Source organism: Zonotrichia albicollis, chromosome 32 (genome assembly GCF_047830755.1).
Source record: "Zonotrichia albicollis isolate bZonAlb1 chromosome 32, bZonAlb1.hap1, whole genome shotgun sequence".
NCBI classification, from domain to species: Eukaryota; Metazoa; Chordata; class Aves; order Passeriformes; family Passerellidae; genus Zonotrichia; species Zonotrichia albicollis.
Genome location: NC_133850.1, coordinates 6,207,184 through 6,227,405, shown reverse-complemented (window position 1 = coordinate 6,227,405; position 20,222 = coordinate 6,207,184). Strand labels below are relative to the sequence as shown.

Here is a 20,222-nt window from a genome sequence, read left to right as displayed (position 1 = left end):
CTCCCAGGAACCCTCAGCTCCCTCAAACCAAGCATCCCCCACATCCCCTGCAAGATTCCCCCATGTCCCCATCCTTGCCTTAGTTCAACATCTTTATTTTTACCCAGTTTTTGGGTTTTTTGAAAGGACAAAGAGAAATTAAAAGAATATATATCAAGGGTACAGGGAGCCAGGAAGAATTGGAGCCCCCCAGGCAGGTGTCTTCCCAAAATGGATCACCAGCACCAAGGATCACCGGGGCTCTGCCCACCTCGGGTCACATGTTCTCACCCTGGTCACAGCTACAACTACATGATAACCAATTTTCATAAATCTCTTATCCCAAAGGTGTTACCACCATTTCTAACGAGCCCAACCTTGGCCAGCAGCTGGTCTGTCCTGGAGCTGCCTGGAATTGCCTCTGTGGGACATGGAGAAGCAGCTGCTTCCATCATCCTCTCACAGAAGGTGCTCTTAGGGCCCCCTCTTACCAAAACCTGGCCATGCAAACCTAGTATAAGTGTGATAGGATTTTATTACCATTATTCATTCTTATTGCTAATTTGGCTACTTTTGCTCTTAATATTACAGTTGTTACTAGTATTTTTTAATCTTTTTGACTCTATATTAAGAGTGTCTATAGTAGAACTTGAAACAAGAGTTTTTAATTGCAAGTAGAAGTTGTCATTTTTCCAGCCTCTTGCCCTGCCCTGTTCTGTGTCATTGCTGTGTGTGAAGCTGCTGCTGCCAGGGCTCCCCATTTCCCCAGTTTGGGAAATTCGATGGCATTGCTCACATGTCAGAAAGAGAGGGCTCATTCCAATCAAATGCATTGCCTGAACTCTTCTAGTCACAGTGTTGGAAGCTTGTTTTGTAATGTTGCTGACTTTCTCAGCACCTGTTAATATTTGTGATTTTATGACAAAATGTTCTGGGATGGGATTTTGCAAGATTCTGTAATCAGTGTTCAGTTTTGCTCTTGGATTTCTTAATGGTGTGTCAGAACCGAATGCAGCATTTTGGGTGGGAAGCCTTCAGTCGGAGCTAGGATTGTCTCAGGAGCACCTGGTTTTGCACATGTAAGCAGAGATAACAAAGTTTCCACGAACTGAATATTCAGCCTTGCGGCAGAATCCGCAGTGCCTGAGCGGCACCGGAGCTGCGGGAGCCTCTGCAGCCTGCGGGGTCGGACATCCCGACAAGGGGGACCCCGGGAGCCCGGAACGTGGACCCGGATAGGGGGGACCCTCTGCAGCCTGGAGATGTTGGGACCATGGACAAGGGAGACCCAGGGGTACCCCGGTATTGGAATATGAATCCCAATATTACCAGGTAGATTGTGCCTGGGCCAGTCTGACCCTCGCTGCTGAGCCAAAGGCAGCAGCTGTGGTGTATCACCCCAGAGACACCTTTAGCTTGCTGGTGATTGCAGCTGGGCACTAAAAAAGTCCAGGCTTGTTAGGAACTCCGTTTACCTCAGGAAGAAAACTTCAGGCGAAGGTGAAGAGAAAAAAAGGAGAGGATTCTGCTGGAGGGTTTAAAATCCAGAGGTTTATTCCATGGTGATACAGGTCTGAATCTTGGGAAGAGCTCCAACAGAATACCCGACCGCATGGCCGGACTCACTTTTTAAGCTCAGGGGGAGGGGAGGGGAGGGGACAGGTGAGCCACCAACCAGGTGGGAGGGGTGGGGTCTCAAGGGACGAGGGACACCTAGACAGGCCAATGACCTCTGGGCCTGAGGGGCATCCTTTGAACTCGACCAACCACACAAGCCTTTGCTGGAATGTTAAGCCTGATTGACAGGACTCACTCGGCAAGGGACAAGGGGGGGGAGGGGAAGAGGGTTTTGGTACACCTGGGGAAGGGACCTGAAAGTTTGAAACACACCGCAACACCCCGGGGCCCTGAAACGGGGACCCCGCACAGCTGGTACCCCTGGAGCCCCTCTGACACCCACCTGGGAGCCCAGGGAAGGGAACCTCTGGGATTGCCAGAAGCCCCTGCAGCCCAGAGAGGGGGGACACCAATACACACTGGAGCTGCAGAAGGCCAGGCAGGAGGGACCCCTGAACCCCAAAGTGGAGAGACCAGAGCGGGGGAACTCCTGGGTGAATGGTTGTTTGGTGAATCCTGGTGGTTTGGGTTTTTATGAGGGTGGCTGAACCTTGGTGGTCTGGAGGTTTTTATGGACACCAGACACCTGGTGACTTCTGGAGATGGAATTGGGCAGGAGGAACACCCAAGGCAACACACTCACACCTTGTTTTTCCCCCAAAAAGGGAATTTCAGTTCCCAAAGTTTGATCAGATGGAGGAGGAGACCATGAGGAAGATGAAGATGCCCTGGCAGCCCCAGGCAGGTGAGGAAGAAGTCAGTGCCCCTTTTCCCCTCTCTCCTGCTCCATCTCCCAGCCCAGCATCCATCCTTCCTTCCTTCCTTCCTTCCTTCCTTCCTTCCTTCCTTCCTTCCTTCCTTCCTTCCTTCCTTCCTTCCTTCCTTCCTTCCTTCCTTCCTTCCTTCCTTCCTTCCACCCTTCCACCCTTCCACCCTTCCACCCTTCCTTCCTTCCGCCACTTCCTTCCACCCTTCCTTCCTTCCGCCACTTCCTTCCTTCCGCCACTTCCTTCCTTCCTTCCTTCCTTCCTTCCTTCCTTCCTTCCTTCCTTCCTTCCTTCCTTCCTTCCTTCCTTCCTTCCTTCCGCCACTTCCTTCCGCCACTTCCTTCCGCCACTTCCTTCCGCCACTTCCTTCCGCCACTTCCTTCCGCCACTTCCTTCCGCCACTTCCTTCCGCCACTTCCTTCCGCCACTTCCTTCCTTCCTTCCGCCACTTCCTTCCTTCCGCCACTTCCTTCCTTCCTTCCGCCACTTCCTTCCTTCCTTCCTTCCTTCCGCCACTTCCTTCCTTCCTTCCTTCCTTCCTTCCTTCCTTCCTTCCTTCCTTCCTTCCTTCCTTCCTTCCTTCCTTCCTTCCTTCCTTCCTTCCTTCCTTCCTTCCTTCCTTCCGCCACTTCCTTCCGCCACTTCCTTCCGCCACTTCCTTCCGCCACTTCCTTCCGCCACTTCCTTCCTTCCGCCACTTCCTTCCTTCCGCCACTTCCTTCCGCCACTTCCTTCCGCCACTTCCTTCCTTCCGCCACTTCCTTCCTTCCGCCACTTCCTTCCGCCACTTCCTTCCGCCACTTCCTTCCGCCACTTCCTTCCGCCACTTCCTTCCTTCCTTCCTTCCTTCCTTCCTTCCTTCCTTCCTTCCTTCCTTCCTTCCTTCCTTCCTTCCTTCCTTCCTTCCTTCCTTCCTTCCTTCCTTCCTTCCTTCCTTCCTTCCTTCCGCCACTTCCTTCCGCCACTTCCTTCCTTCCTTCCTTCCTTCCGCCACTTCCTTCCGCCACTTCCTTCCGCCACTTCCTTCCGCCACTTCCTTCCGCCACTTCCTTCCGCCACTTCCTTCCGCCACTTCCTTCCTTCCTTCCGCCACTTCCTTCCGCCACTTCCTTCCGCCACTTCCTTCCGCCACTTCCTTCCTTCCGCCCCTTCCTTCCTTCCTTCCTTCCTTCCTTCCTTCCTTCCTTCCTTCCTTCCTTCCTTCCTTCCTTCCTTCCTTCCTTCCTTCCTTCCTTCCTTCCGCCACTTCCTTCCTTCCGCCACTTCCTTCCTTCCTTCCGCCACTTCCTTCCTTCCTTCCGCCACTTCCTTCCGCCACTTCCTTCCGCCACTTCCTTCCGCCACTTCCTTCCGCCACTTCCTTCCTTCCTTCCGCCACTTCCTTCCTTCCTTCCTTCCGCCACTTCCTTCCTTCCTTCCTTCCTTCCTTCCTTCCTTCCTTCCTTCCTTCCTTCCTTCCTTCCTTCCGCCCTTCCGCCCTTCCGCCCTTCCGCCCTTCCGCCCTTCCTTCCTTTTTCTTGTTTCTTTCTCTCCTTGTCCTTCCTCACCCATACAAGGAGCTGAGGATGGAGACCAGGTAGGACAAATCCCCACAGCAGAACCTCATGGAAGAGGCTGTTCTGAGAGGCTTGACAGGGCAGGAATTCAATGGGGACAAAAAGCCCTGGAGATCCCACATGAAGAGGGGCTGCAAACCCAGCCCAGGGAGCCGTGAGGAGGAAAGACCTACCCTGTAATGGGAAAGCTGCTGGAGATCCAGATGCAGCTTGGAGCTGGTGGTTCCTGAGCACCTTCATGGCAGGGAGAAGCCCTACAAGTGCTTGGAATGTGGGGAGAGCTTCAGGCTGTGCTCCAGCCTCCTCACCCACCTTTGCATGCACCTGGCTGGGACCTTTGAGCAGAGCCAGATTTGAGCCAGAATATTGGGAGTCCCAGAACCAGCCTGATGAGTGCACCCAGCACATCTCCCACTGACCCGGAGCTGCTGCAAGTCCAGAACAGCCAGAGCAGGGCTGAGCTGGGGGAGCCAGGGGCTGGGGGGATCCACAGCAATAGGGGTTATTTGTGGGGCTGGCATGGGAGTTGTCCTCCTGCTCATCAACATCCTGTGCTTCCCAGAGCCCAGTCACTCCCAGTATGATCCCAGTCTCTTCCACCAGGGTCCCAGTCATGCCCAGTTGCCCTCAGTGTAGACCCAGTCACTCCCACTTGCTCCCAGTTGCCTCCAGCATGGTCACAGTTGTCCCCAGCATGGTCCCTGTTGTTCCCAGTGTGGTCTCTGTCACTCCCAATAGGGTTACAGACACTCCCAGTATATCCCAGTTGCCCTCAGCATGCTTGGAGCCATTCCCAGTCACTCCCAGTAGGATCTCCGTATGATCCCAGGAGAGCCCAGTCACTTCCAGTAGGAGCTCATGGAGCAAAGCTCATGGAATGCCTGGAGGACCCAGCCAGAGGAGGGTCCCTCCAAGTTCTCTGGCTGCAGGAAGAGCCCCAAGGAGCAGAGGTGCCACCAGAGCCACCACCCCAAGTAGGAGGTGGTGACAGCTCTGCAGCCTGGGGCCCCGGGACCACCAGGGGGGCCTCCAGATGGACACCCCAGCAAGTGGCTCACACAGCCCCTCCTCCTGTGCCCAAAACCCCACCCTTGGCATCCCTCATCCCTCCCTGCAGTCCCCTCTCCAACATCTGCAGGCCTCTGGGAAGAGCCCAAAGGGATGGAAGTGCCTAAAACGGTGATGAAGTGCCTGAGCTGCTCCCAGCTGTGGCTGTTGCTGTCCACAGACCTCCCCTGGTCAGTGCCATGGGGGGCAGGGAAGGGGTTTAGGGGATCCTGAGGGGATTGGAAGGGGGTTTTGTTAGCTCTTGGGGGCATTTCTGGTGCTAGGAGGGTGTAGAGGGCTTTTGAGGGGTCTCTGGGGGAGTTTTGGGAGTTCTGGAAGGGCTGTGCAGCTTAGAGAGAATTTGGGTGGGTCTTTGGAGAGGTGGAAGAGTTTTGATGGATCTTGAGGCCATTTCTGTTGCATGGAGTGGTTTGGGGATGAGCAGAGATCTGTGGGGTGGTTTGAGGGGGATGGGAGGGGGTTTTAGGCAGTCATGACCCCCCAGAGCTGCCACCAGACCCTGCCCACAAGGTGCTGCTGGGGCACAGGGGCTCCATGTACGGGTTTGTCTTCCTGGCACCCTGGGAGTGAGGGGGGATCCCCCTGGGCCGTGTGTGACCCTCCCATCCTGGTGTCACCCCCTCGTCCCTCCCCACAGGGCTCCTGCCCCAGCTCCTGCTCCCCCCAGAGGGAATTTGGGGAGGGGGCCCAGGGAGTGCACAGCCCCCACCAGGGGATGACCCCGGCCCAGCCCCTTTGTTCAGCACCGAGCTGGGCCTGGGGCCGCAGGAGGAAGAGGCTGATGGGAAGCAGATCCTGCAGCTGGGACAGTGCTTGGGGTCAGGGCAAGGTCCTGCCCTGCACACCTGGCTCACGTGTGACCCTGCCCCGGGACATTCCCATCCCCACGGATCCCATCCCCAAAATCTCTCTTGGGATCCCTCACCTGTCTCTGCAGTCCCTGCTCCAACATCTACAGGCCTTTGGGAAGGGCCCTGATGCCGACAGAACTGAGATCAAAGTTACAAAGTGATGATGTTGCTTGAGTTGTAAGATATCAGTATAACCTGATAGATCTATATAACCTGATATCAACAGAACCTAAATCATGACTTTTTATATATCTAGATAAATATACCTAGATAACCTGAATCATACTTTTTTGTGCCTATATAACCTGATATAAATAACTTTGTACAGTGCAATGGCTTTTTTATGATTAACTAGTTGCTTAATGCTGAATAGACAGAAAAAAGAAGAAAAAAAACTCACCAGGTGGAGAGCTTCAGAGAGAAATTGTGCAAAGCCAATGAGCCACAAAACAAAGAATTTAGGCTGGTTAGGACCAGACACACCGAGGAACACCATAACTGCACATGCTCCAAAGACAAAGTTGAAAATTTCAGATGCGAAGAAAGCCTCGGAAGCCTTTCCTAAAATGCCCCCCCTGCAAAACCAGGACAATCACAGACTCCTGACAGACCCCAAATTAGGAAAGTGCAAGTGCAGTGCAGAAGAACTATCTAATAACCATGAGATCATACAATGTAAATGAGTTCTGGCAGGTAGGTGATGATGTTGTAGTGACACAATGACACTGAGCAACACCTACTGCATGAATATACCACAGTACGTGACATCTAAAAACACCGCTCTGTGGGGATTTATTTCCAGCTTATATTTCGGGCATCAGCCCAGAGGGATGGAATTTCCTACCCAGGGTCCCCACCAAGCCCAAGTGTGGACTTGCAGCCCACAGTTTTGCCAGTTTGCATCTCCTTTTCCCCACGTTGGATTCCCCCCATCCCCATCAGATGGGAGCAGCTGAGAGCCTCACACTGCCCATCCCGGCCTCTCCCAGCTCAATCCCTCCTCCTGTGACTTCTAGAGATGGGCTTGGGCAGGAGGAATCCCCAGCTCTCACACCTTGTTTTCATCCCCAAACCAGGATTTCCCATTCTCAAACCTTGGCCCGATGCAGGAGGAGGAGGAGGCTGCGAGGAGGAGGAAGATGGCCCTGGAGCCCCAGGCAGGTGAGGAGGAAGTCAGTGCCCCTTTCCCCCTCTCTCCTGCTCCATCTCCCAGCCCAGCACGGCCCCCGGCTGCAGGACCACCCTGCTGCCAAAGCTGTCCTGCTGGGGACGCACTGGGGGGATCTCCTTGTCCTTCCCTGTGGCACGGAGGCAAATCCCATCCTCTCCTTGTCCTTCCTCCCCCAGACCAGGAGCTGAGCATGGAGAGCAGGGAGGAGAAATCCCTGTACCAGAACCTCGTGGAAGAGGCTGTTTTGAGCAGCTCCACAGCACAGGAATCCAACGGGGAGGAAAAGCCCCAGACATCGGGCACAAGGAGAGGCTGCAGACACAAATCACGGGGATCTGAGGGGGAAAGACCCACCCTGGGCTGGGGAAGCGGCCGGAGCTCAGAGCTGGGAGCAACTTCATGATGAGGAGAAGCTCCATGAGTGCTTGGAATGTGGGAAGAGCTTCAGCCAGAGCTTCAATCTCCTCACCCACATTCGGCTGCACACAGGGGAGTGGCGCTGGGAGTGTAGGGAATGTGGGAAGAGGTACAGGCACAGCTCCCACCTCTACCACCAGCGGGTGCACACCACAGAAAGGCCCTACACATGCTTGGAATGTGGGAAGAGCTTCAGTGTTCGATCCACTCTGACCTCCCACTAGAAGGTCCACACTGGGGAACAGCCCCTCGAGTGTTCCGAGTGTGGGAAAGGCTCGGAGCAGTTTGGATCTCCTCAAGCACAGCACACCAGTGTCCCGAGTGTGGGAAGACCTTCAGGCACAGCTGTAGCTTGATCCAACACAAACAGAGCCACCACTAAGAGAAGCCCTGAGAGTGCCCTGAGTGCGGGAAGAGCTCCCTGTGCTGCTCCAGCTCCAAGCCCCATGGGAGGATCCGCGCTGGATGGTCCCCAGTGATCCCCGGTGGGCAGAGCCCAGTGATCCGTGTTGGGAAGGCACCTGCCTGCGGGCTCCACATCCTCCTGGGTCCCCACGGCCTGGGTTTTCTTGTCATTTCTCTTTGTCCCTTCAAAACACCCAAAACTGGAGTAAAAAAATAAAGACATTGAACTAAGACATTGAGGGGGACATGGAGGAATCTTCCAGGGGATGTGGGGGATGCTGGGTCCAAGGGATTTGAGGGTTCCTGGGAGGGATTTGGGGGTTGCTCAGGGCTTTGGGCACCCCAGGCTGAGTGGCTCCAGCTGTGCTGGGAGGCCCTGGTCACTGTTCTGGGGCAGCTGATCAAGGCCCCCCTGCCCTGGGACTGTTCCCATCTCCCCCATCCTGGTTCCCGGTGTTCCCTGTGCAGGATCCCCCTCTCCCTGCTGTCACCCTCCTTTCTTCCGGCCCATTCCCATGTCACCCCACTCTTGGGCCCATTCTGCTTCCATCCCAGTCTGCATCCCCAGTCTCATTCCCTGTCCCTGTACTGTCTGTCTGGTTGTATTGCACTAAGTTGTTTCTTTAGTTATTGTTCTGCACTGGGTGGTCTTGTTATTTTGCAGGGAATAGTTGATGTTGTATCACATGGTTTGTCCCGCACACACCCCTCTCCCCCAAAGCCCCGGTGCTGCTCTTGCCCTGGGTTACTCCTCCCCTCGGCCCTCCCATCAGTTGTATCCCATTGGCCGTGGCCTCTCTCCTCCGCCCCACTTTCCCTGGGGTTAAAATCACCCGCGATCAGACACTTGATCTCTTTTCCCCTCTTGGACCTCCCTGGAGTGATTCCACAGTTAAGGTGGGATTTTTGGTCCCGAGGAGAAGAGCGCCTACCGTCCTTTACTTTGGTCCTTGTGAGATAGTGAGGCCCGGGGGTCCAGAGCTGCCGAACCAGACCCCACAAAGGCCCTGGGTCAACCTTACGTTGCCGTTCCCATACTCCCAATCCCATATTCCCCATCCTGTTCCCGTATTCCCAATCCTACTGCTGGTCCCGCATTTCCATTTCTGTATTGCCTGTCTCACTCCCATATTCCCATTCCCACTCTCACGCCTGTGTTCCTGTTTCCAATCCCGATACCATCTTCCTAATCCCTGTCCCATATTCTCTCTCTGGTTCCTGTTTCCATATTCCCTGTCCCATTCCAATATTCTCATCCCCAGTCCCATTCCAGGTCCCTCTCCCATTTTCTCAATCATATCCCAGTCCCTGTCCCCATTTCTGTCCCTATTCCCATTTCCGGTTGCAGTCCCAATAGCGTGGTCCTTGTTCTGGTCCCTGTCCCTATCTCCTATTTCCAGTCTCATTCCTGGTTCTATTCCCAGTCGCTGTTCCCATTCCTGGCCCTGTCCCCATTCCCGGTCCTGTCCCGGTCCCATTCCTGAGGGCTGCAGAGCTCGGGCTGGCTGTGCCACACGAACCGTTCAGCCCCGCTGCTGTCCTTGGCCAGCTGCAGAGAGCACAAGGCTTTGGGCATTTCTCAGAGGCCCCCAGGTGGCCGGAGCAGCCCCTCCTGCCAGCAGCCGCTGTGCCTCAGAGCCCTCCCTCACGCTGGGGCCATGCAGGGGCCATGGGCCTGGAGGAGGCTCCTGTTGTTGAGACAGGAGCGAGGCTGCAGCCCCCGCCTTTGGGCCCTGGGCCGCAGCAGCGCAGGGGAGGCCCAGCTGCAGAGCTCACAGCCCCTGCTGGCTTTCACCGGGACACTTTGGAGCACCAACCCCCAGCCCATATTCTCTCTGCGGTTGCTCTTTCCATGGTCCCTGTCCCGTTCCCATATTCTCCTCCTTGGTCCTTGTCTCCATTTGCGGACCCTGTCCCCATCTCTGGTCCCATTCCTGGTCCCTATTCCCTTCCCCGGTCCCCATTCTCGTCTCCTGTCACCATTCCCGGTGCCATTTCTGGTCCCTGCCCGCATTCCCGGTGCCATTCCCAGTCTCTGTCCATAGTCCCTGTCCCCTTCCCCGGTCCCATTCTCGGTCCCTATCTCCATTCTTGGTCCTGTTCCCGCTCCCTGTCCCCTCTCACCGGACGCCGCCGCCATCGCTCCGGCCCCTCCCCGCCCTCACATAACCGAGCAAACCCCGCGCTGCTCCCGCCCACCAATCCCAGCGCGCGACCGCTCCCGTATTTGCATAACCACTCCCTGCGGTTTGGCCCCGCCCAGCGCCGGCTGCAGCCGCGTCTGGGCTCTGTTTGCTCCCAGTTCCCTCCCAGTGCTCCCAGTAAGAGCGGGACTGGCAGGGAAAGCGCTCCGAGTTCCTTCCCGCTGATCTCAGGATCGGTCCCGGTGCTCCCAGGATCTCTCCCAGTGCCGCGCGGGACGGGGCTGTTTCGGAACCCGCCCAGGGCAGAGCGCGGCTTCTTCTGGGGGTCGGCACTGCCCAGGCCGAGCTGGGGGCGGAGGAGGAGCGGGAGGAAGAGGAGCGGCAGAACCACGTTGGTTTCCGCGCCGCCTTCCCCCGCCGCTCAGGCCGAAGCTCCCCCGTCTCCTGCTGCATCGCCCCCTCCAGGAGCCGCAGGTGAGCGGGATGGGGGAGCTCCGGGAGGGTTTTTTCGTGGGGCAGGGGATGTTTGGATCTTGCAGGACCTCAAAGCCGAAACGTAAATTTCCCGTGGAGAGAGCATGGGCGGTCTCGCGTTCGCCCGGTCCCGGCAAGCACTGGGGCAATCTCGGGCTGGGGGATGCCCGGGAGATCCGTGGGGAGCTCGGGAGCCCCCGGAGCGGGGAGAGCGCAGAGGGGCGATCCCGGAGCCGGGGGACAAACCGGCTGCCTGGAGGGGTGCGGGAGGCTGGGGATGAGCGGGCTCCGGGCCCCCCGAGGCTGAAAGGGGCGCTGACTTCTCCAGCTGCACTTGGGCAGCGGGACCATCAAACCCAACGCACTCAGCCCTTGTTTTTCCCCAAATCGGGATTTCCCATTCTCAAACCTTGGCCCGATGCAGGAGGAGGAGGCCGTGAGGAAGAGGAAGATGTCCCGGGAGCTTAATGCAGGTGAAGAGGAAGTCAGTGCCCCTTTTCCCCTCTCTCCTGCTCCATCTCCCAGCCCAGCACGGCCCCCGGCTGCAGGACCACCCTGCTGCTAAAGCTGTCCTGCTGGGGACGCACTGGGGGGATCTCCTTGCCCTTCCCGGTGGCACGGAGGCAAATCCCATCCTCTCCTTGTCCTTCCTCCCCCAGACCAGGAGCTGAGCATGGAGAGCAGGGAGGACAAATCCCCACGGCAGAACCTCGTGGAAGAGGCTGTTTTGAGCGGCTCCACAGCACAGGAATCCAACGGGGAGGAAAAGCCCCAGAGATCCCTCACGAGGAGGGGCTGCAAACGCAGATCACGGGGATCCAAGGAGGAAAGTCCCACCCAGGGCAGGGAGGGCAGCCGGAGCTCGGAGCTGGGGGTCGATGAAGAGCTTCAGGATGGGGAGAAGCCCCACCAGTGCTCGGAATGTGGGAAGAGCTTCAGCAAGAGATCCTACCTGGTCCGACATTGGAGAATCCACACAGAGGTTCGGCCATACGAGTGTTCCGAGTGTGGGAAGAGCTTCAGGATGAGCTCCCACCTGACTGTCCACCAGAGGACCCACACCGGGGAGAAGCCCTTCAAGTGTGGAGAGTGTGGGAAGAACTTCAGCAAGCGCTGCAACCTGAACTACCACCAGCGGATCCACACTGGAGAGAGACCCTATGAGTGTGATAAATGCAGGAAGAGGTTTCAGAGCAGTTCTCATCTCCTCCAGCACCAGCCAATTCACTTAGATGAGAGGCCCTTCCGCTGCCCTGACTGCAGGAAGGGCTTCAATGACAACTCCACCCTCATCAGGCACCGCCGCATCCACACCGGAGAGGGGCCTGGGGCGAGGCCCTACGAGTGTGATCAATGCTCGAAGGCGTTTAAGACCAGCTCCCATCTCCTGCTGCACCTGCGCACTCACACAGACGAGAGGCCTTTCCGCTGCCCCGACTGCGGGAAGGGCTTCCAGCGCAACACCCACCTCACCAGCCACCGGCGCATCCACACCGGGGAGACGCCCTATGAGTGTCCCGAGTGCGGGAAGAGATTCCGGCATAGCTCAGCCGTGACCCACCATCAACGGCGCCACCACTAAGGGCAGCCCTGTGAGTGCCCTGAGTGCAGGAAGAGCTTCCTGTGCTGCTCCAGCTCCATCCCCCATGGGATCCACCCTGGATGATCCCCGGTGATCCCTGGTGATCCGTGGTGCCGGTGATCCCTGTTGGGAAGACACCTGGCTGGGGGGCTCCACATCCTCCTGGCTCTCCGTGGGTACCTGCACACATCCCCAGACCAACATCTGAAATCCATTTTATAGAGCTGATTTGTCCAGTCCTGACCCCAAAAAAAAATCACTTTTTGCCTCTTCTGGTGGCCTTAACAACACTGGATAGTCTTGGAGGTCTTCTCCAACATAAATCCATCGTTTTAATTCTCTCTGGCCCACAGATATCTTCCACAGCCAAATGGGGAGGGACTGGGACAAAACCCTCAATTTTGGACACAGTTGGGTGGAAACCCCTCCAAAAAAGGTTCTTCCCACCTGCCAAGCACATGGATGCTCTGCCAGCAGAGATATATAAATCGTTTGGGTTTTTTTCCCTTGAAACGAAAAGGTTTCTGTTCATTCCTTTCAAAGCCCTGAAACTGGGGTAGAAATAAAGGTGTTGAACTAAGCTGTGCATCGGGACATGTGGGGGACAATGGCATGTGTAGGGCCATGGGGGACATGGACATAGACAGGACCATGTGGGACATGGTGGAACACAGACATGGATGGGAACATGGCAAACATGCATGGGGACATGAACTGGGACAGCGTCAATGCCACCACCACAGTGCCACCAGCACCTTCATCTGGGCCATGGCAAAGCGCTGCCTGGTGCAGTTCCTGCCACCACATCCCCACTGTCACCACCGCAGTGTCCCAGCTGAATGTCACCACCCATCAGGGCAGGGTGGGGACATTGTTCAGCTGGTGACAAGTGGCCCGGAAGCGAGTGACAGCCACCAGGGTGTCCCAGGGCCACCCCACTCAGGGGACCTCAACTGCCCCTGGGGACAGGGGAAAAGGTCAGTGTCACCTGGCGGGTCAGGTTGCCCTGCACTGGGTGTCACCAGAGGTGTCCTGGTGGCAGCATCCACACAGGTGTGGCAACACTGTCCCCTGATGTGTGTCATGGTTGCATCGTGTCCCCTCCTCCCCTCTGTATGTCCCTATCACCCACCATGGCTCCCTGTCACCCCTCTGTGTGTCCCCTTCTGTGTGTCCCTGTCCCCTTCTGTGTGTCCCTGTCCCTCCCCCTATGTCCCTGTCCCCACCCCTGGTGGGGCTGAAGTCCCCAAGGTCTTGGGGTCGTGTCCTGCAGGGTCTCTCTGTGTCCTGCAGGGTGTCCCCGTGTCCCTCAGGATGTTCCCATGGCTGCTCCTGGCACTGAGTGTCTGCGCCCACCCTGGCACAGGCAGAGTCCTGCCATGGCACCTGTGACACCCCACGACATCCCATGACATCCTTTGATTTTGAGTCCTTCCCCCTCCATTTTGGGTCCATTCCCCGTGCTATGGGTCTCACTTCAAACTAGCCCAGAACTCCCCAAAATTCCTCATCCATGATGTCCACGCATCCCCCTGGAAGTCCCCCCCAGGCTCTCGGCCATGGAACTGTTGCTGGTGACATTGAGCCACAGGATCCACAGGCTGTCCCCAAGGGTGGCCCTGGCTGCCACCTCCGGTGGCCCCTGCTGCAACAGGGCCCTCATGGTGGCCATGACTGCAACCCCAAACATCAGTCAGTGACCCCGAAAATTCATCTGGGATTCCAAAAATTCTCAAAGGATCCCAAAATCCCATTAGAGAGCCCTGGCCCCAAATCCATCGTGACAGGTTCTGCATGCTGACTGGTACTGCAACCCCAAAAATTCATCACAGATCCCAAAACCTCCCAAAATTCATCAGGGATCTCAAAAATCCATCAGGGATCCCGAAATCACCTGCTGGGGACAATCCTGGTGTGTCCCTTAAGGAGTTGAGGACACCCCCAGGATGTCCACCTGTTGTAGTGTGTTTTCTTTATTTGGCAGGTTCTCTGTGTAATTTGTGGTTTTGCAACCCCTCTGTATTGGCCTCCCCATTATTCAGTTTAGTTCTGTTTGTTACCCAGCTACTCCCTGCCAAGTTTCAAACCTCCCCCCCTTCCCAGCTGTTAACCCCTCCTGCCCCTACCTTTGCCCCAGAACCTTCCTTACTCCTCCTTCCATTAAATGTCAATCCCTGCCCGAACCTGCCCTCCCCTTTAGAAACTTCCCTGTCAGTTTTGTATCCTCCGAAACCCCATTGGTTTACTCAAGCTGTTCTCCTCCCTTGAAATCCTTTATTGGTTTACACATTGTATTCCCTGCCTTGTGTTCCACCCCCAGTTCCCCCAATTAGCTAGAGATTTTACCCTCCCCGAGACCCCCCCGTTTGTAAGCTGTTGTCTGCCCTCTGTTCAGGGTCCTGGGATCCTGGGCTCGCATTGCCCCTCAGCCCGCAGGGCAGGTTTTGCCCCCGAGCAAGGCAGCATGGGCCGGATAGCTCAGTCCCTGCTGGGGACAGAGAGTCCAAATGCCCAGGCTGCTCGTAGCCGTGGCTACCTTAAGCAAGCTGAGTGGATATCAGCTCTTTAGTGATTATCAGCTCTCTTGGAATTCCAGCTCTTTGCTTGCTAAGGTGCCTGGCAGGCTATTGGGGGAAGCAGACGAGAGAGAAGAAAGGTCCTGGCGTTCCACAGTGATGGTTTTATTGGGGGATCTGTGAAGGGTTCCAGCGATGGCTCTTCTTCTGCCAAACGGGCTAAACCAGCCCCTTTTTATAGGGTACAAAGGGATCCAAACTTGTCCAATAGTAGGGATTGGGGGCAAGTGACCTATGGGGTTACAGAGATAAGCTGGGGTCTGAGAGGTGGAAGACAGGAGCTTATTTTGCTATTTCATCATGGCTCAGCAATTCCTATTGCTAAGCCTCAGCCCTCCATGGGGCCCTGGCCAATTCCATGGAGCCTGTACAGACTCAGGGAGTTTTGCCATCGAAAAAAGTTCCCCCAGTTCCACCCCAGGGCCCGCCGTGCTGCTGCCTTTTTGTTTCTGCGCCGAACCTCCACTGGCAGCTGGGGTTCTGCGGAGCTCCAACGGGGGCTCTGTCGCGCCCCTGTTATCATCCAGCCGGGACTCAGCGCCCCGCGACAGATCCGCCACATCCACCCCTCCCCGCCCTGTGTGTCCCCCCTCACCCTCCCTGCCCTGGGGACATTTGGGGACTCCCCTCTCACCCAGGTGTCGCTTCTGGGGGTCCCTGGTGAGCTGCACGGCCACGGCCAGGCCGATGCCCTAAGGTCCCCATTCTAATACACAGTACAGCACACACAGCACATCTCAGTCCATCCCACAGAACACAGGCAATGAGCCAAAGTTAACCCTTCCCCAGTTTCTCCCTCAGAATCTGGGCAGTTGTCCTGGGTTGACTATATGATGCTTTTATCCCCAATCGTCTCATTCTGTTTATGTTGAATAATAATAAGTTTTGTACCTTTAAGAGTGTTACAGAGAGTGAAGGGGGAGAGAGAAGAAGCGCGCAGTTTGTTTTCAGACACTGCACTCACTCCTCCACATTCCTGCTCCTGACTGTGTTGTCTGTGAACAGACAGCAGGGCAGAGAGCTCTTCTTTTGCTTTTTAGTTAGTGTCAGGCTAGCTGAGGCAAAGAAGTTCCCTGGACTGTTTTTCTTTTTCCCTTTTCTTTGGACCTTTTGGAACTGCTCTGGACTGAACACTCAGGAGAGCACCGGCAGCTGCAGCTGTGGCCCACCGGGCCGGGCCGGGCCTGCGACAATTCCAGCACTGAGAGACTGATCAGAGACTGAGTGAGCTGCTGCTTGAACCCGGGGTTTTCTCAGTTTGTCATCTCTTTTAGAGTGGCAAGGGGTCTCATTGTTTTGATACTGTTTTGGTCTTATTGTTTAATAAACAGGGTTTTTTTCCACCTTTCTCCAAGGAGGTATTTTTTTTCCTCCCAGACCAGTTGGGGGGAGGGGCCGATTGGATCTGCTTTTCCCACCGGAGCTCCTTTGGGGGGATTCTTCCCTAAATTTGCTCTAAACCTGGACAGCAGTGAAACTGCATCTCAGTCCCTCCCACAGAACACAGGCAATGAGCCAAAGTTAACTCTTTCTCAGCTTCTTTCTCAGAACTTGGACAGTGAAACCCTGGCTGCGTGTCTCTTAAAAAGCACTGGCAGTAAACCAGAAGTAACTCTTTCGCAACTTCTTTCACAGAGCCTAAGCAACATAACTGCCCACCCGCCCGTACCCCAAAACACAAACACTGAATCCACACCAACAGAACTTTTGGGAAACTAATATCTCCGCCGCTTACAGGTGATGAAGGGATGGAGGTTGGGTTTACCTACGAATGCTCACAAAAAACAAATCAGGAGATATATTAATCACAGCTATCACGGGCCCCAAAAAAGTTCTGGTAACCTTCATAGTTGATACGGGAGCCCAGATCTCTGCACTAACACATAAAGGTGCCCAGAAGTGTGGAGTTGTTCCAACAAAAAGGCAATGCTGTGTTCTTAATGCTTTGGGAACTATAGAACCCATGAATGTTGCTTTAGTCAAAGTAACACTCCCTGGAAAGGAAAATCAATTCGTTGTCAAAATGGTAACTGGGGACATCCTGAATAATCGGCTAGGGATGGATGTCCTCGCAGGAAGACAGCGGAAAGACACTGAGGGTTTTCTGTGGTCTTTTGGCACTCCACCACTTAACATTAGGCTGCTTCAGACTGCACCTGCACTGCCTTACAGTAGAACAATCTATGTGAAACAATATCCTTTGCCTTCTGGAGCTAGGGAAGGCATCAAACCGATTATTCAAGATTTGCGCGACCAAGGAATAATAATTAACACACACTCCCCATACAATTCACCCGTGAGGCCAGTCTGAAAGCCCAACGAGACATGGAGGCTCACGATTGATTATCGTAGGCTCAATGCCAACACTGACCCCTGACTGCAGCAGTGCCAAATTTAGCTGAATTGATAACATCAATACAAGAAAAAGCTCACACAATCATGGCAACGATAGATGTCAAAGACATGTTCTTCATGATACCTATACAGCCAGAGGACATGGACCACTTTGCATTCACATGGGAGGGACAACAGTAAACATTCACTAGATTCCCTCAGGGATTCAAACACTCTCCAACTCTAGCACACAATGCTTTAGCTAAGGAATTAGAAAAAATACCTAAAACTGACACTGTAGCTGTTTACCAATACGTTGATGACATTTTGGTAGGAGGAGAGGAAATTAAGGAGATGGGGGATCTCCAGCAAAATATAATCTCTCATCTGGAGAGCCTAGATTCAAAGATTCCCCCAGAGAAAATCCAAAAGCCTTCTCAGGAAGTAAAATTTCTGGGAATTTGGTGGCAATCCAGAAGCACATGTGTCATGGTTTGAGCCTGGCACAGAGCCAGTGCCCCCCATGAAAATGCCCTCACCCTGGTGTCTGCTGTGAGATGTGACCAGGAATAAGCAAAACAGGCTCCAGCTTAAACATAAAGAACACTTTATTACCTAAACTACAGGAAAATAGGGAAAAACTATAAGGAAAAGGAAAAAAATTGAAAACCTTACAAAAAACCACTTTCCTCCTCCCCACTACCTGACTTTCTCAATCCGATACATTCTCCCAAATCACCAACTTCCCAGCCTGGCACCACACTTTAGTATACTCAAACTTCAGTTCATGAAGAGGAAAGGAGTCCTTCTTGTTCCATAGGCTTCCCCTGGAAACACACTGAAACCTCGTGTGCTTCCCTGTCACTTCGGCACCGCCCGGAAAAAAGTCCTTTTGCCGCTTGTGACATCTTCCTTCCATGCCCAGTGCTCTCACCACCGTGCATAGATCAGAGCTGCTTTTAGGGTTGTCTTTCAAGGATGCCTTGTCTCACTCCAAAAAGGCACAGTCTCTGCTTTGGGACATCTGTCCCCCCCATATTTTTCCAACCCCCTGGGGCCGGGGGGTCCTCACAATGAACCCTCCTGGTTCTGAGCCACTGCTTCCCCCTAAGTGCAGTCTCTGTGTCACAGGAACAAACTGAGTCCATGGCCACAAGAAAAGTCCAGCCAAAAGGCCACTCCAAATCATCTCTCCCCATTCAATCATCTCCACGTTCTTCGGGCCAGGTCCTTGTCTCATCTCATCTCTTATCTCCCTTCTTATTCAGCTTCGAGGAGGATTAGCATTTTTGCAAGGCCCCAATCATGAAAGAAAGGGGTTAAAACTTTCAGTCTCTGTCCCGGAGCTGCGGCACTCCCACACACGCTGCCGCTCCGGCCGGGCACTCCTCCCCCCCCCTTCTCATCCTGGGCCGGCTGCTATCACATTCGGTGTCGCCGGCTCTCTCTCTCCCTCCTGGGGGGGGGGGATGGCTGCCCGAGGGCTGACTCCCTGGGATCTTCCACCCTTCCATCCTCGAGGGCCTCCTCACCTCCCATCTCTGTCCAGGCCCAGGGCCTACCACGTGGCTGCCCCTCCCCCGCCCAGCAGCAGCGGCTGGACGGGGGGGGGGAGATCTGACCTCTTCGCCTCGACGTCCCAAGAGAGCCTGCCAGGGGCAGACCTCTGCTTTTTAACCCCTGTGTATTCTCGGAGGTGTGTCCAAACCCCACTGGCTACACCAGGTGTCAGTATCAAACTCCGAACATTCATTGGTTTGACCACAGCTTCCCAGAATTCCCACTTCTTCCTGGTCAAACCACCACAACATGTATCCCACCTGACACTTTAACTTCTTTAGAGCAGATGAAAATGCCTGAAAACAAAAAAGACCTCCAGCAAGCCTTAGGACTGTTAGTATTCTGGAGGAAACATATCCCAGATTTCTCAATCATTGCTAGGCCCCTTTACAATTTACTAAGGAAAGAAGACAAATGGGATTGGACTCCTTCTCAGGAGGAAGCATTACAATTACTGATTTTTGAAGCCACAGCACATCAGGCATTGGGGCCCATTCACCCTAAAGACCCTTTCCAAGTGGAATGGGGGTTTGCCTCCTCAGGGCTATCAACACACATTTGGCAGTGAGGTCCTGAGGGTCCAACAGGGCCTGTCAGCTTCTTTTCCCATGGTTTTAAAGATGCTGAGAAAAGATACACTGTTTGGGAAAAGGGATTGTTTGCTGTTAGCTTAGCTCTCATTGAAGTAGAAAAAATCACACGGCAGCAAACAAGAGGTCCCTTCAAGGTAATTAAAGCTGTCACAAATGGGACCCTCCACCTGATGGCATAGCCAAAAAGTCATCAGTCAGGAAAGGGTATGCCCAAATAGAGTACTATTGCAATAGCTTTCCTGTCACAGAAGGTGCTGGAAAATTCTTGGCAATACAAGACAATGAGAGCCAGGATACCAGCCAAGACAAACCTGCTTCTGTAATAGAAGTAGCACCACCCTTCTCATCTGAGTTAGCAGCAAACTGTTGGTTTACAGATGCTTCTTCAAAGCGGGAATGAAAGACTTGGAAATATAAGGCGGCTGCCTTACATATTTCATCTGGTGAAAAGATTATCACAAAATGGGGGGGGGCAGCGCTCAGGTTGGAGAAGTCGTAGCTCTCTGGAGTGTTTTCCAACGTGAGGCACAGAACACTTCTCCTGTTTACATCCACACTGATTCATATGCAGTACACAAAGGCTGCACTGAGTGGCTCCCTTTCTGGCAACAGAATGGCTGGGAAGTTAACAGAATCCCAGTGTGGCAGAAAGATAAATGGCAAGAAATCCTAGAAATGGCCAGCAAAGGAAACTTTCTGGTTGGTTGGGTAGGTTCTCACCAAACAGATGGGAATCAAGCAGGAGAATGGAACAACAGAGTTGATGAACTAGCAAGGCTTAGCCCCCTGAAAAAGGAAACTATCTCAGAGGATTGGAATCAACTATTAGAATGGTTACATGTAAAAAGACAGCACATAGGTGCAAAAGATCTGTACCAGGAAGTACATGCCCGCAGCTGGCCAGTTACCTGTGAAATGTGTTAAACATGCATGCAAACAGTGCCGCAAGCGACTGGAAAGGCATCCTTTAGAGGATGACCCTCTGCATTTGAGGAAAGGTAAAGGCTTGTGGGAAGCGTGGCAGGTAGATTATATTGGTCCTTTTAAAAGGTCAGGAGGTAAACATTTTGTGTTGGTAGGAGTGGAAATTGTATCTGGGTTGGTACAACCTGATGCTTTTAAAAGGGC

General features: G+C 54.3%; 1 protein-coding gene and 1 long non-coding RNA gene across 6 annotated transcripts in view; one reads left to right on the top strand and one right to left on the bottom strand.

The window, feature by feature from the left end:
• The window catches only part of LOC141726030 (uncharacterized), a 32,541-nt gene that overhangs the window by 1,185 nt on the left and 11,134 nt on the right, over window positions 1-20,222 (top strand). The window contains exons 2-6 of one of the 5 annotated variants that reach the window (XM_074530294.1): window positions 328-447; window positions 2,262-2,341; window positions 5,058-5,157; window positions 6,915-6,999; window positions 11,109-16,088. In XM_074530294.1, the coding sequence (XP_074386395.1) occupies window positions 6,942-6,999; window positions 11,109-12,031 (981 nt within the window). In that variant the 5' untranslated portion in view covers window positions 328-447; window positions 2,262-2,341; window positions 5,058-5,157; window positions 6,915-6,941 and the 3' untranslated portion in view covers window positions 12,032-16,088. Of the gene's footprint in view, window positions 1-327; window positions 448-2,261; window positions 2,342-5,057; window positions 5,158-6,914; window positions 7,000-8,030; window positions 10,450-11,108; window positions 16,091-20,222 lie in introns of those variants that run through there. The other 4 variants (XM_074530292.1, XM_074530291.1, XM_074530290.1 and 1 more) reach the window with 4 other exon arrangements.
• Window positions 7,266-10,253, bottom strand: LOC141726031 (uncharacterized). The gene is made up of 2 exons (XR_012577517.1): window positions 9,956-10,253; window positions 7,266-8,031 (listed from the first exon to the last, which is right to left on the bottom strand). It is a non-coding gene; the product is annotated as an uncharacterized LOC141726031 (long non-coding RNA).